The sequence below is a fragment of the Nicotiana tabacum genome, chromosome 6, assembly GCF_000715075.1.
Source record: "Nicotiana tabacum cultivar K326 chromosome 6, ASM71507v2, whole genome shotgun sequence".
Lineage (NCBI taxonomy): Eukaryota > Viridiplantae > Streptophyta > Magnoliopsida > Solanales > Solanaceae > Nicotiana > Nicotiana tabacum.
Window position 1 is genome coordinate 127,639,622 of NC_134085.1, and position 12,817 is coordinate 127,652,438.

The 12,817-nt window shown below is 35.5% G+C and overlaps 1 protein-coding gene across 3 annotated transcripts; it reads left to right on the forward strand.

Annotated features, from left to right (window-relative positions):
• The first annotated feature begins 7,071 nt into the window (after positions 1–7,071).
• LOC107784991 (E3 ubiquitin-protein ligase BIG BROTHER) lies at positions 7,072–12,776 on the forward strand. Of its 3 annotated transcripts, none has more exons than XM_016606201.2 (8): positions 7,072–7,496; positions 8,526–8,713; positions 8,820–9,039; positions 10,394–10,434; positions 10,526–10,582; positions 10,715–10,839; positions 11,479–11,587; positions 12,530–12,776. In XM_016606201.2, exons 2-8 carry the CDS (start codon positions 8,588–8,590, stop codon positions 12,566–12,568), a joined length of 717 nt encoding a protein of 238 aa, XP_016461687.1. In that variant the 5' UTR covers positions 7,072–7,496; positions 8,526–8,587; the 3' UTR covers positions 12,569–12,776. The 3 variants fall into 3 exon arrangements, with proteins under 3 accessions (XP_016461687.1, XP_016461686.1, XP_075111414.1); XM_016606200.2 differs by having other exon boundaries at positions 7,073–7,383; XM_075255313.1 differs by lacking the exon at positions 7,072–7,496 and adding an exon at positions 7,627–7,651.
• Positions 12,777–12,817: the final 41 nt, after the last annotated feature.

Here is a 12,817-nt window from a genome sequence, read left to right on the forward strand (position 1 = left end):
TTTAAGAACACAACCACTTTCAATTTAAGACTCACGGTCATGCTCGACACCAACGTATAGATACCTGTCACCATGCCTATACGTCATACTCAACAAAAAGCAAGTAGCAAATATGACTCCACTCTTAAACCCTCAAGCTAAGGTTAGTCCAAACACTTACCTCGATGCCTTAAACACCACTCAAGTCTCAATTATAGCTTTACCTCTTGAATCCACCACCAATCCGCTCGAATCTAGTCATAAGTTACTTAATTACATCACTAAATGCTAAATGAGTCAACCCAATGCATGAAAATAAGTTTTACAAGGTTTTACCCAAAAAGGTCAAAAATGCACCCGGGCCCACGTGGTCGAAACTCGAAGTTCGGACCTAAATCCGGTTACCCATTCTCCCACAAATCCAAATATATGGTTTGTTTTGAAATCGGACCTCAAATTGAGGTCCAAATCCCCAATTTTAGAAAACCTAGGTTCTACCTAAAACACCCAATTTCCCCATGAAAATCTTTGATTTGAAGTTGAAATCATGTTAAAAGATGTTAAGAAGTGAAAAAAATGAGTTAGAAATCACTTACCAATCGTTTTGGAAAAGAAAAGTTGTTTAGAAAATCGCCTCTTACGTTTTGGGATTTTGAAAAGTGTAAAAATAACTAAAATTCACATGAATTTATACCCCTCTGAAACTCCTTGTGCGGACCGCACAAAAAGGACCGCAGCCGCACAAGCCTCCCTGAAGACCTGCAGATTATAGCCTCGTGCAGACCGCACAAAGCCGACCGCTGCCACACAACATCCACCACGGACCGATCAAAGGCGACCGCGGCAGCGCTGGCCCCTCCGTGGCCGCACGCGATTTCTCGCGGACCACGCAAGAGGGTTCAGAGACCTGCAATATTTCCTGAACCTGCAACATCTGATTTTTTTAAGCCTAAGGCATCCCGGAACCTACTCGAAACTCACCCGAGTCCTCGAAACTCTAACCCAAGTATACACACAACCTCAAAAACATTCTACGAACATATTCGTGTAATCAAATCGTCAAAATAACATCATGAACATCGAATTAAACCTCAAGATCCATGAAATTTTCAAAAACTCCATCAAGTTCAAATTTAGGAATTCAAGTCCGAAACACGTCAAACGACGTTCGATTTTAACCAAACTTTACAGAAACCTCTTAAATCACATATAAGACCTGTACCGGGTGCCGGAACCAAAATACGGGCCCGATACCAACACGTTCTAATCAATTTTCATTTCAATTTTCCTTAACAATTTCAGAAAACAATTTTACTCAAAAATTCATTTCTCGGGCTTGGGACCTCGGAATCCGATTCCGGGCATACGCCCAAGTCCCATATTTTCCTACGGACCCTCCTAAGACCGTCAAATCGCGGGTTCGGCTCCGTTTACCCAAAATATTGACCGAAGTTAAATTTTATTCATTTTAATATCAAAATTAGCATTTTTCACACAATTTCATATTTAAGCATTCCGGCTACGCACCCGGACTGCGCACGCAAATCAAAGCGACTCTAAATGAGGTTTTCAAGGCCTCAGAAGCATATAGTGGGTAAGAAAACAGGTGATGGCCCTTTGGATCGTCACAGAAAGTGACTATTTTGACTACCACACATATCACACACATTCCACACATAAGATTGAGTTGGTGCACATAATTCGTTCTCGGAAATATTTGGATAATTTTACCACAGGTGATTTCCTTCACAATATGTATGAGGATCAACAGTAGAATTACCAACATTAAAACTCTCATAATTCCAAGATGTCATGTTTATAAAATCAACAGGTAAAAAAAATCAAATACAATAAAACAAAAATAAAAGTTCAAAATTGCAACCTAGCAATATGTACACCTAGAGCTACTCTGTTAGGTCCCCGGTAACGGCGCCAAAATTTGATCATGCTCAACCATGCCTTATAAAATGGACTAAGCGGTCGTTGCAAATATAATCTAGTTTACAAGTCCGAAGTCGAATCCCATAGAGAACTAAGGCTTAGCTACAAATGTTCAATAATGCTAAGAAGACAAGCTCGAACAATTCTTATGTTATAAATATTAAGATTCTTACATCTAATTAACTAACAAATTAAAATAGCAGATTACAACTAAAGAAACTAAGGGTTGGACACAAGATTAAGGAGGTCTAGAGTTATTATTTTCCCTATTGTCGGAATCCTTTTCGCTACGTTTATTATAAATTTGCCTAAGTTTTCTCTACCGATCATGAGCTCTCTGAGTGTCGTAATTCTCTCCCGAGTAACTATCACAATTTACTAGATATATTTTTCCGAATTACGCTAGCTGGCACTAAGTTATGGCTCACTTGGATCGCACCAATGTTTCGTTATTCCTAATCCCACCTTTAAACCATCTGTGTTGATCCCTCATATACGTTAGGAGTGATGTTGTTCAACAACTACCTAAATATGCACTCTCTTCCGAGTAATACATACTAAATAGGCACAGTCGATTGAGAGCTCTTCAACCAACCACAATATAAGCGTAGTTGAACAAATTGAGAAAAGCTACGACAAATCTATATTAACATAACAGGAAAATCATCCTTCAAGAGGTTCCATCAAAACCCTAGACGACAAATTAGCTATTCATAATAGTATGCATAACTACAATACTAGAATTCATAACCAATAATGGAAATAGGAAGACGGAAGTGAAAAACTCGTAGAAGAATTCTCCGCTTTGCTCCTAGTGTGTTCTTGCCTTCTTAGGTCGAATCTCCGGTCTCCTCTTCAAAATTGGTGTTTAATGACTATTTATATGTGTAGGGAAAAGACCCAAATGAAATAAATAAGTACAAAATCAAATAGGAGATAAAATAGGCTTTAAAAATTCGGAACACCCTCGCTACAGATCGTGCCTCACGACCTCTGTAGCGCGCTCCACCTCGCTTTTCGTGCGTCGCCAGCTCCATCGCAAGCTAAATTGCTCGCGTTGCATGCTCTGTAGCGAGCTAGATTGCTCGAGTTGCCCAGAATTGAGTTCAACTTCTTGCTGCCTAACTTTCAAACTCATTTCTCATTCTTGTTTATGTTTCTCTTTTCAAATTCCCTTGCATTCTTTTATTTTGTCTCTTCAATCATTCTTTTGTCTTTTTTTTTTTAATTTATAATACTAACCTTCAATCATTGTCCCATAATTAAATACTCATGAACCATTTTTGTAGTGTATAAAATACATATAAAATCTCTACATTGCTCTCAATTTCGTCTTCAACGTAACTACACATAAAATAGACTCAATTAAGTTCAAATATAGTATAGTTTAGCATTAAATCACCTAAATGTAAGATAAGTAATGCACTAAAAATATAAACATCAAGAACGTGGGGGAAATGTGACTCATGTTGAGGTCTTTGCGGAGAAGAAGAAGAAGAAGAAGAAGAAGAAGAAGAAGAAGAAGAAGAAGAAGAAGAAGAAGAAGAAGAAGAAGAAGAAGGACGGCACAAGAGAAGGATGAGTCGAACCGCGTGCTTCAGAGACATTTGTCTGATCCCAACTCCAACACTATATTATTTTTTAAGTATTGTTTTATTTATATAATGTGTATTATTTTTATTTCAGGACAAGTATCATAATGATCTTGATGCATGTCGATAAACTCAACCTGAAAGAACTCAGTCGACCCCAGAGGATATGACTACAATATAGACACAGGCGGCATGTGGCATGATCATAAAGGTATAGATTTTATGTAATTATCTATTTTGGTATTAGTTTGAAAGTTGCATGTTTGTTTTCTTACTCATTTTACTTTCTGTTCTTTATTTCTCATGAAAATAAATAAAAGTGGAGTCTACGTGCTTGGAGTACAATCATCCTCCAGTCGTCCAGCAGCATTATTCGCTAGTGCATCAGTTTCCAAAGAAGACATGGAAGCTATGCGTCAAAGACTGGATCAAATATATCAAGAATGGGATGCAACTCCAGCTTTGATCCAAAAATTATTTAAAAAGAAAAGCAAGAAAGGTAGTCAATCTACAATGGAGTTTGAGTCTGAGGAGGAGACTGAGTATTAGCTATTTGAATGTGCATGTTATATTTTAGAGTTGAAGTTATAGACATGTATAATTTATAATAATTCAACCAACTAATCAAACAACATTAATTATGATCAACCAATTATCAAAATACTAACTTATTTTTATTTCAGGACAAGTATCATAATGATCTTGATGCATGGCGATAAACTCAACCTGAAAGAACTCAGTCGACCCCAGAGGATATGACTACAATATAGACACAGGCGCCATGTGGCGTGATCATAAAGGTATAGATTTTATGTAATTATCTATTTTGGTATTAGTTTGAAAGTTGCATGTTTATTTTCTTACTCCTTTTACTTTCTGTTCTTTATTTCTCGTAAAAATAAATAAAAGTGGAGTCTACGTGCTTGGAGTACAATCATCCTCCAGTCGTCCAGCAGCATTATTCGCTAGTGCATCAGTTTCCCAAGAAGACATGGAAGCTATGCGTCAAAGAATGGATCAAATATCTCAAGAATGGGACGCAACTCCAGCTTTGATCCAAAAATTATTTAAAAAGAAAAGCAAGAAAGGTAGTCAATCTACAATGGAGTTTGAGTCTGAGGAGGAGACTGAATATTAGCTATTTGAATGTGCATATTATATTTTAGAGTTGAAGTTAGAAACATATATAATTTATGAATTTAAGTTAGTATTTTGATAATTGGTTGATCATAATTAATGTTGTTTGATTAGTTTGTTGAATTATTATAAATGTTATTATTCGGTGTTTACCGAAAGAGCTGGACCGGGTTGGACATGAGAAAAAACATCCCATCCCATTAGTGGGGCGGGCTGGGGTTCTGGTCTGGTAGTGGGCTGAGATATTTCGGGTTTTGTTGGGCCCGTACGGGTTCGGGCTTATCGGGGCCGGACCAAGCCAGGTTAACTTTTGTGTATTATGTTTCGTTGTTCATTATTATTGATACTTAAGTGTTTGTAAATTTTTAAATAATAAAATAATTATTTTAAGGCATAAAATCAAACTTTTAAACTTTAAATTTTAAAGTTTTAAATTTGAAAATTGAAATTAAGTGGTTGTATAATATTATTTAATAAGGTTAGCATATGAGATATAATTCATTAGAGGAAGGGATGGTGATTAACCTCTTCTCTTCTTTCAAATCGCATCTACCAATATGTAAGGATCAAACTTCAAAGGATTTCATTTTATATTGTCATTGTGTAATAATATTTCAAATTAACTTGTCTAATAAACTAACACATTAAGCTTAAATAAGTCTAACAAATTAAAAATAACATAAATTGTCTCAAATCAACTTAAATACGAATTTCTGGAGGACGCTCAAGACAATCCTTGATATGCCTCCTTAAACCAGTTGTGCCCTCCCACTTTCGACGAACATTCATTAAAGATTCGACCATAATTTTTGCACTCTACTTTGCGAACTTGTTTATTTTCTTCCGCTACCTCAAAGTTTTCCCAAACATGTGAGCGCACTCTAGAAGCACGAGACACGATTTAACTTGAACCTAACAAAAATGATAACCACACTTCACTTGATAATTGTAATTTTGTAGTGGCTACCGTAAATAATTAATAAAACTTGAAATATTAATTAATTGAGAACGTGAGAGCAATAAACAATTCAATAATCAAGAGGGAATTGAAAGAGAACTAGAGTAGAAGAAGAGAGCAAGTTGCGAGAAAAAATGAAGAAGAGAGGGGCTATTTAATGTTTTTAAAAGGTTAAAAATATAATTTATTAATTATTAGGGGGAGAGGGGCTATATTAGTAACAAACCACTTTATTGTTGTTGTAGAAGTGGTTATTCGAATAATCTTGAATGCAATAATGAGTTTCACATTTGCCTTACTTCTTATATGGCCACCTTTTGCTTGGCGAATTAGCAATGCTGGTGCCATTTTATTTGATATATTGTGACTAAGTTGACTTTTAGCTACTTTGATTGGACTCAAATAGCTCGAATGAGACCATCCATATAGGACTCACAAAAGCAGTCTCTCCTGGCATGATATGAATTTCAAATATTTATGTTTTGTGAATGAGTCGAATGACTTAAGTCTTGATCCAGGAACATATTTGTAGCTCAGATTATGAGTTACATAAACCAATAATTTTGACACCAAACTAAATATTTTATGTATATATTTTCTGAATTGGTATAATATTATCTGTTGGCCTTTATATTTTAAAAAAAAAAACTGAATGATGCATTTTATTGAATATTAAATTATTTACCTAGCGTCAATACCCATTTAAAATTTTGTATTCTCAATTTTTAGTGGTGCATCCATATTTTAAAAAACCTAGATCTTCTTGACTTCGATCTACTAGTAAACCAAAGAACAATAAAGCACCTCCAATAAAATAACTTGTACACGACAAATTTACAACCTAGCTCTAACGTCAAAAGCTTAATAAAACAATTGAACTAGGACAATTGCAATTGAACACGTCTACCCAGTCGCATGTGTAGTAGTAGTAAGTTTTATGGGCACATGAGCTCATTTCATAGCGGTGAACGACTTTTTTGCTGGTTTGACGTCTTGAGGTGACAATTTATCCCATACAAAAAAATACGTAACATTTTGTTGTTTTTACAAATTACAGAAATCGAAGCCTGCTTATATCTTTCAACCATTTAATGTAATGTACATCTTTCAACAATCAAAAGATGGTTAGGCGCAATTTCACATTTTATTTTAAATGAAATTTAATTATACATAATGACATAATATGTTTAAGATCATAAGACTACAAGAGTATTTTTTTTTTACATATTATACACACTTTTAGTTTTTATAGCTATTAAATTAAATGACCGAAATGTTTTTCTCTAGAAAAAGTCACCTCAGTGTGGAAGCAGAAGCCGTGGCCTGCATTTCCCTCAACGTGTCCACATTCCTTTCATCTCTGTTATGTCTACACTATTAGTCGTCACTTTTGCTGTCTTTTGCAAAGAAACAAACAGTAAATATGGGAAACTACATACACATTGCAGTTTTTAGCTCACCGCTACTAATCAAACAAAAGGGCAAAAAGGCTATGTAAGAAAGAGATGCAAAATGTAAATAGGCTATATTCACTGTGTGGCTGCTTCTGAAACTTACCATCAGTGGCAACATTATAAACCAGTAGTAGCATTTTTCAAAAAAGCAAAGTGGACCCCTGTCTATGTCTTGCGTTCCCACCAGCTTCCTTGGATTTAATATTCTGTTCCTATCATTCCACCTTTTCTTCACTATTCTACACTCTCAGTTAGTAAGATGACCTGCTTAGCCTTAGACTTAAGAGTCAAGACCCCCATCTCGTTTGCTTCTCTGAAAAAGGTCAACTTTTTTCTCCCTCTGTCGTTTCAATGTTCTGCCATTTTCATGAATAATACTTAGTCAAATTCAAGAACGCATCTTTTCTTGAATTTGCATTGCAAGATTCTAGATGGGTATGTTGATTTTGATGTAAAGTTACAATCTTTGAATCTTGCAAGTTCTTCTCATTCATGTGTTTCCCATTTTTTGTCATAATTGAGTATGAGAATAGGATTTGCTCGGGTCGAGCCCAGTGACCCGGTAATTTTACTGGGGAAGGACAATTAATGTTAAGTGTTAAATGCAATTAAATCATGATTTCTGCTTTTGTCTTTCTTTACCATCTTGAAGTTTCCTGATTTGTGAGTTAGGGGGTAATTAAAGTCAGTTTAGCTTATAGACATACTTTCTTTTTCATAATGTATATACTACATTCTACCCTCCCCAGACCTCACTTGTGGATTATACTGGGATGTTGTTGTTGTTGTTGTTGTTGTTGTTGTTTGTTGTTATATAGCGTGTGACTGTTAAGTCAACTTAGAAAGCCCTTTTCTATTGTTGTATAGATAAGTGTTTGGCATTTTTCCTTGTATTTGCAATGACATTGTATCTTGCCTATACCTGAATTGGTACCTTTCCTTGTCTGGTGCTGGTCAAGTGCTTATTATTAATTCTCATAGGAGTAAATATTTAAGGTGTCAAAATCAGTCATTATTGGCATTTTGTGGAATTGTCGAATTAGCTTAATATATTTGCAGAGTATTTTTGGTCGTATGCGGAGTCTGATAGTAGTCTAATTTTCAAAAACTTTGCACTTGTGGCATTATGTACAATATTTTGAAGAGGGCAAAGGTGATCAAAAGTTATTAACAGACAATCTTGTTCTTCTGTCATGAATGGTTTATCATAATTCTTTTAGGGACATGTATATTTTATTGTCTTTGTCATTTGTCCTCTAATGTGCTCCATTTCACAGAAGAGGTTAGATACATTCATATAAGATGAATGAAAAAAATTGACACCTATTTCGGGTAACAGGTGTGGTTGGATATTCTGCACTGCCTCCCGATTTAAGAAACATGAAATTCTATATAAGCTTCTTTCAGTTCTTTGTTCATCTTCATCTGATATACCTTTGTCCTGATCAATTTCAAATTCTATAGACGGTGAAAGGGTCCTGCAGTCTGAAGAAGGATAGTGCGTAGTCATACCTGAAACATTTACAATGAGTAACAGCTTGTTGCATACCCATTATTCAAGTGGTGGAATCCCATCTGAGATTGCTGAGAATATAAAAGATCTTTTTCCTGAGGATGGTGATTTGAGTTATGAAGAAGTTCTTTTGCAACAGGTATTATGGAATGAAATGAATGTTCTGGACAGGGTTCAACACCGCACACACCCTTTTGTTAAAAGAATTTCTGTTGACACTTGACAATTGGTTTCTTATCTTGCAGGAAACTGTTTATTTGTCATTTCAAGCAAATGGGAAAAACAGGAATATGAGCTCTGAATATGGTCAAACCAGTAGAGGACATCAGGTATCAGCACAAAAGGGTGATTCTTCTCGAAGCTTTGAATCACAATTGGCTCTGGATGAAGCTTTAGCTAGATCATTGCAGTTAGGGGATGATTTTGAGGATTTCTGTAGAGATGAGCTTAATTCTACTGTGGCTGGTAATTTCGTAAGAACATTTCTTGGTCATACAGCTCTTATCTCTGCTTTACCTAGATCTTTATTCCTCTGTTAATAGAGATTTGATATTCTTCTTCTGTGGTTAAAGAAGATGTTAGTCATCTTATTATAACCGGTCTATAAGTATAACTGTTCTATAACCGCGACCAATGATATATACACACCAAGATGTTACAACTTTGCCAAAATTAAGGCTTTTTTACACTGAACTTTAGAATGAATTAGACGTTAGTAGGTTGTAATCTTAAAACTTAAATACTAAGAATAAGGAACTCACTGAATGAATGTATCCATTGGGGCGGTGAAGTTACATGAATGTATTGGTAAATGGTAATTGCTGAAATAATGCCTTTTTCCCCAGTATGCCAGTGTTATGAACTCATTATACCCAATGCAATAGACTACCGTTGTGATGAAAAGTCCTGCTGTGTGAATCAAGTAATTTTCAATTCTTCGATGTATGGCATAGCAACTTTATCGGTGTTTTGTCATTTTTTTTTTAGAAATTTGGACTTACATCCTGAGTGGTATGATGTAAAATGTCCCCATAAATAATGTTTTAGTCTAGAAATCATCTCCTAACTCATTTTTTGGTGATTAGTTGAAATTTAATTGGTTGGTAGTAGGGTTGGAGCTTGAGGATTTGGTGTTTGGTGATTACTATGAGTAGCAAAACCTGGAAATAATCTTTACATGTTTATAGGAGTAAGTGATATGGAGTAGGAATGTGAGTAGAGAATGATTTATTACCACAATGCACAGCGAGTTGTTTTCACTATTTGGTAAAAAGTGTTTTCCTTAAAATGATTTCTTCCCAAGGAAGACATTTCGTCGAAAGTATGTTATATCACGCTAGATAGGGCATTATCGTTCATTTGCTCTTCATTCTTCTAAAGCCATTTCTAAAAGTGACTCATACTATAGAGCGTCTTGTAGGTGTGTGCATGTTCAGTATATCATAGCGACAGGCTAGATTGTACATCTGAACAACTTTGTCGGTGAATAGAAGAGTATGAAGTAAATTAATTAAAACAGGATCTACTTATAGTTTCTATTCAATTTATAGGATTTAGGGGTCGTTTGGTTGGAAATAAGTTATCCCAGAATTAATTATCCCGGGATTAGTTACCCCACCCTCCCACAGGGATAAAAAAAATACTACAATCCCGGATAACTAACCCCGGGATTAGTTATTCCGCGATTTTATCCAAACCAAACATGGGATAAACTCATCTCAAATTTAATCTCGAGATTAATTATTCCTTATCCCTCTTACCAAATGAGCCCTTAGTGTCCACGTTACTCATAACCAAGTGACCTCCACATTATCTGCAGGCAGCAGGGGATCCCCTCCTAGAGAATCACCTCCGGTCAGGGTATGATGCAACTTTTTAGTTCTCTACTGCTGGTTTTAGCATAATAATGTTGTATGCAAGGATTAATACAGGTTTCTATTACTAAGTGCAGTCTGGGAATCCGAACACAAGACAAGATGATATTGATCCAGATAGTATGACCTATGAGGTTAGACTGCACTTTTTCTTTTTTCTTTTTGATTAAGCTTGAAATAGTTTATATTACTGTTGCTGTTTTTTCTTTTGCCGTCATGTGAACTTTCATTTATGCCATTCCAATTGCCTTCTTTCATTTTGGTAGGAATTACAGTCCTTAGGAGAAGCTGTTGGCCAGCAGAGCAGAGGGCTTTCACAAGACCTCATAAGTCGATTGCCAACTTTCAAATACAAGACAGGATTCTTCTCGAAGAAAAAGAAAATGGGAGAGTAAGATAAATACCCTTGTGTTTTTATTTCTTCTATCCTGCCTATCTATTTTGCTTTAGCTTTATAGAGAAAGTGCACATGTTCTTTTACAAAAATTTACTAATAAATGTGCTAGTGCAATAATTATACCGTTCTACTTATATTGATGATCTGTGTCTGATTTTTACCAGCATAAAGCATCAGTGGCAGTTTATTTGTTGTTTCTGACTCCCTTAGTTCCAGTATTTTGATGAAAATGGTCCATATTGAAAATAAAGTATGTAAACTGCGGTGACTACCCTCACTAACTTTATTGTCTTTTTCATTTTCTGGTCTCCTTTTTTTTTTTAAAAATATTAAAAAGTAAAACTCTCTACATATGTTGCCCTTCAATCCCATTTCCACCATTCGCTGTTGACACATTGCTGACAGGCACAGCTAAAACAGAGATGAATTAGTGTTCTTAAGCAGCCCATTTGACAACCTTTGGAATAAGTTTTCTTTTGAAATGGTTTTCTGGAAAAGAAATTTGTTAGAGGTTGATCCAGTAAATAACTTCATTTAAAAAAGAAATGCATAAAGAAACACCTTCAAACAAGTTTGAGAAAAAGATATATGATCATCTAACTATGTTGGTCCTTGCAATTTCATTATATGCAGGTGTGTTATATGTTATGCTGCGTACAGAAGTGGAGATATGTTGACCACTTTACCTTGTGCACACATGTTTCATTCAGAATGTATAAACCGCTGGCTTAAAGAAAGAAAGGTGAGAAACCATATCCCCGTACTTAAGATCCTAACCCCTTCAATCCTGTTTAAATTTTTGTTCTCCTGTGCTTGAGTAAGAACATATGAGAAAAACATCAAATAGACTCGAGCAAAGCTTTTGAATTTCTTCTCACGGCTGGCTTAACTGGTTGACTCGTGGCAATTTTGTGGAGATGCACTAGCAGTAAGGAGATTTTCCTGTTCTTAAGACAGATCAAAACTCTACTCAACTTATAGTTCTTACTTCTTAGTCTCACCTTTTATAGAATGTTTGCCCAAGCTTCTACAATCAGCTTATTTTAAAAAGTATTTTTCTCAAAAGTGCTTTTTCCAAATAGTACATTTGGCCAGAAGCAGTTTGTGTTTGGCTAATTTGAAAAATACGTTTGAGCAGCTATTAATGATTGGTCAAGCTTTTAAAAAGTGCTTTTAAGTGTTTCAAAAAAGTATTTTTGGGAAGAAGCTACTTTTTTCTATTTTTCAAAGACTACTTCTGCTTCTACTCAAAAGTATTTCGTTTCCTTCTAAAAGCTTGGCCAAACGCCTTAACTTTGGGGTTTAACTTTTGGCAACAACAACAAAAAAAAAACACTTTTGGCCAACCAACAGGCTACTAGACTTTTTTTTGAAAGCTCACATATGAAGCTTAACAAATGAATAGTATCGTCTTCTTTTAATCTATTAAATGCACAAGTTCTAGAATAACCTTTCTGTATAAAAAAAACAGTGAGGGGCTGACTAATTGGAAGCGGATCACCCTGTACAAAATAGTGCAAAAGTCAGCACTTGTACAATTGACATATTATTCCTTTGAGCTCAATAGTCCACTTTTCTTTTCCTTCATCTTTTGGGTCAAAATAGATTGGGTTGGGGAAATTGTGCTGCAGCAAAAGTGACTAATATCTGTGTGTTTGTTTCTCTCTGTGTGCGCGCGTCACAGAACTGCCCCCTCTGTTATGAAGAGGTGAAAGATGATTGACTTTGCAAATGCAACATCTCATGGAAAGGATAAAGTCTTGTTGCGCAATTACCTGTTGGTGGTGTACTTGGATCTTGCCTTCAAATTCAGTTTTCATGCGTGTAGCGAGAATCAGCCCCGTTAAAGACTTTTGGTATTTGTTTGTAAATAGCTTCTGGATTGATTCTCCACATTTAACAATCTGTGACATATCCTGCCTTCATATGCATAAAGGGAATTCAGAATAATCAGAAATATGAATTGTAAAAT

What these genes read in the sequence shown, in the direction of transcription:
- LOC107784991 (XM_016606201.2), top strand. Translation starts at nt 8,588, where the DNA reads ATGAGTAACAGCTTGTTGCATACCCATTATTCAAGTGGTGGAATCCCA. An exon ending in GAGAATCACCTCCGGTCAGG is followed by an intron (nt 10,435 to 10,525) that starts GTATGATGCAAC and finishes TACTAAGTGCAG; the next exon opens with TCTGGGAATCCGAACACAAG. An exon ending in AAGAAAAAGAAAATGGGAGA is followed by an intron (nt 10,840 to 11,478) that starts GTAAGATAAATA and finishes CATTATATGCAG; the next exon opens with GTGTGTTATATGTTATGCTG.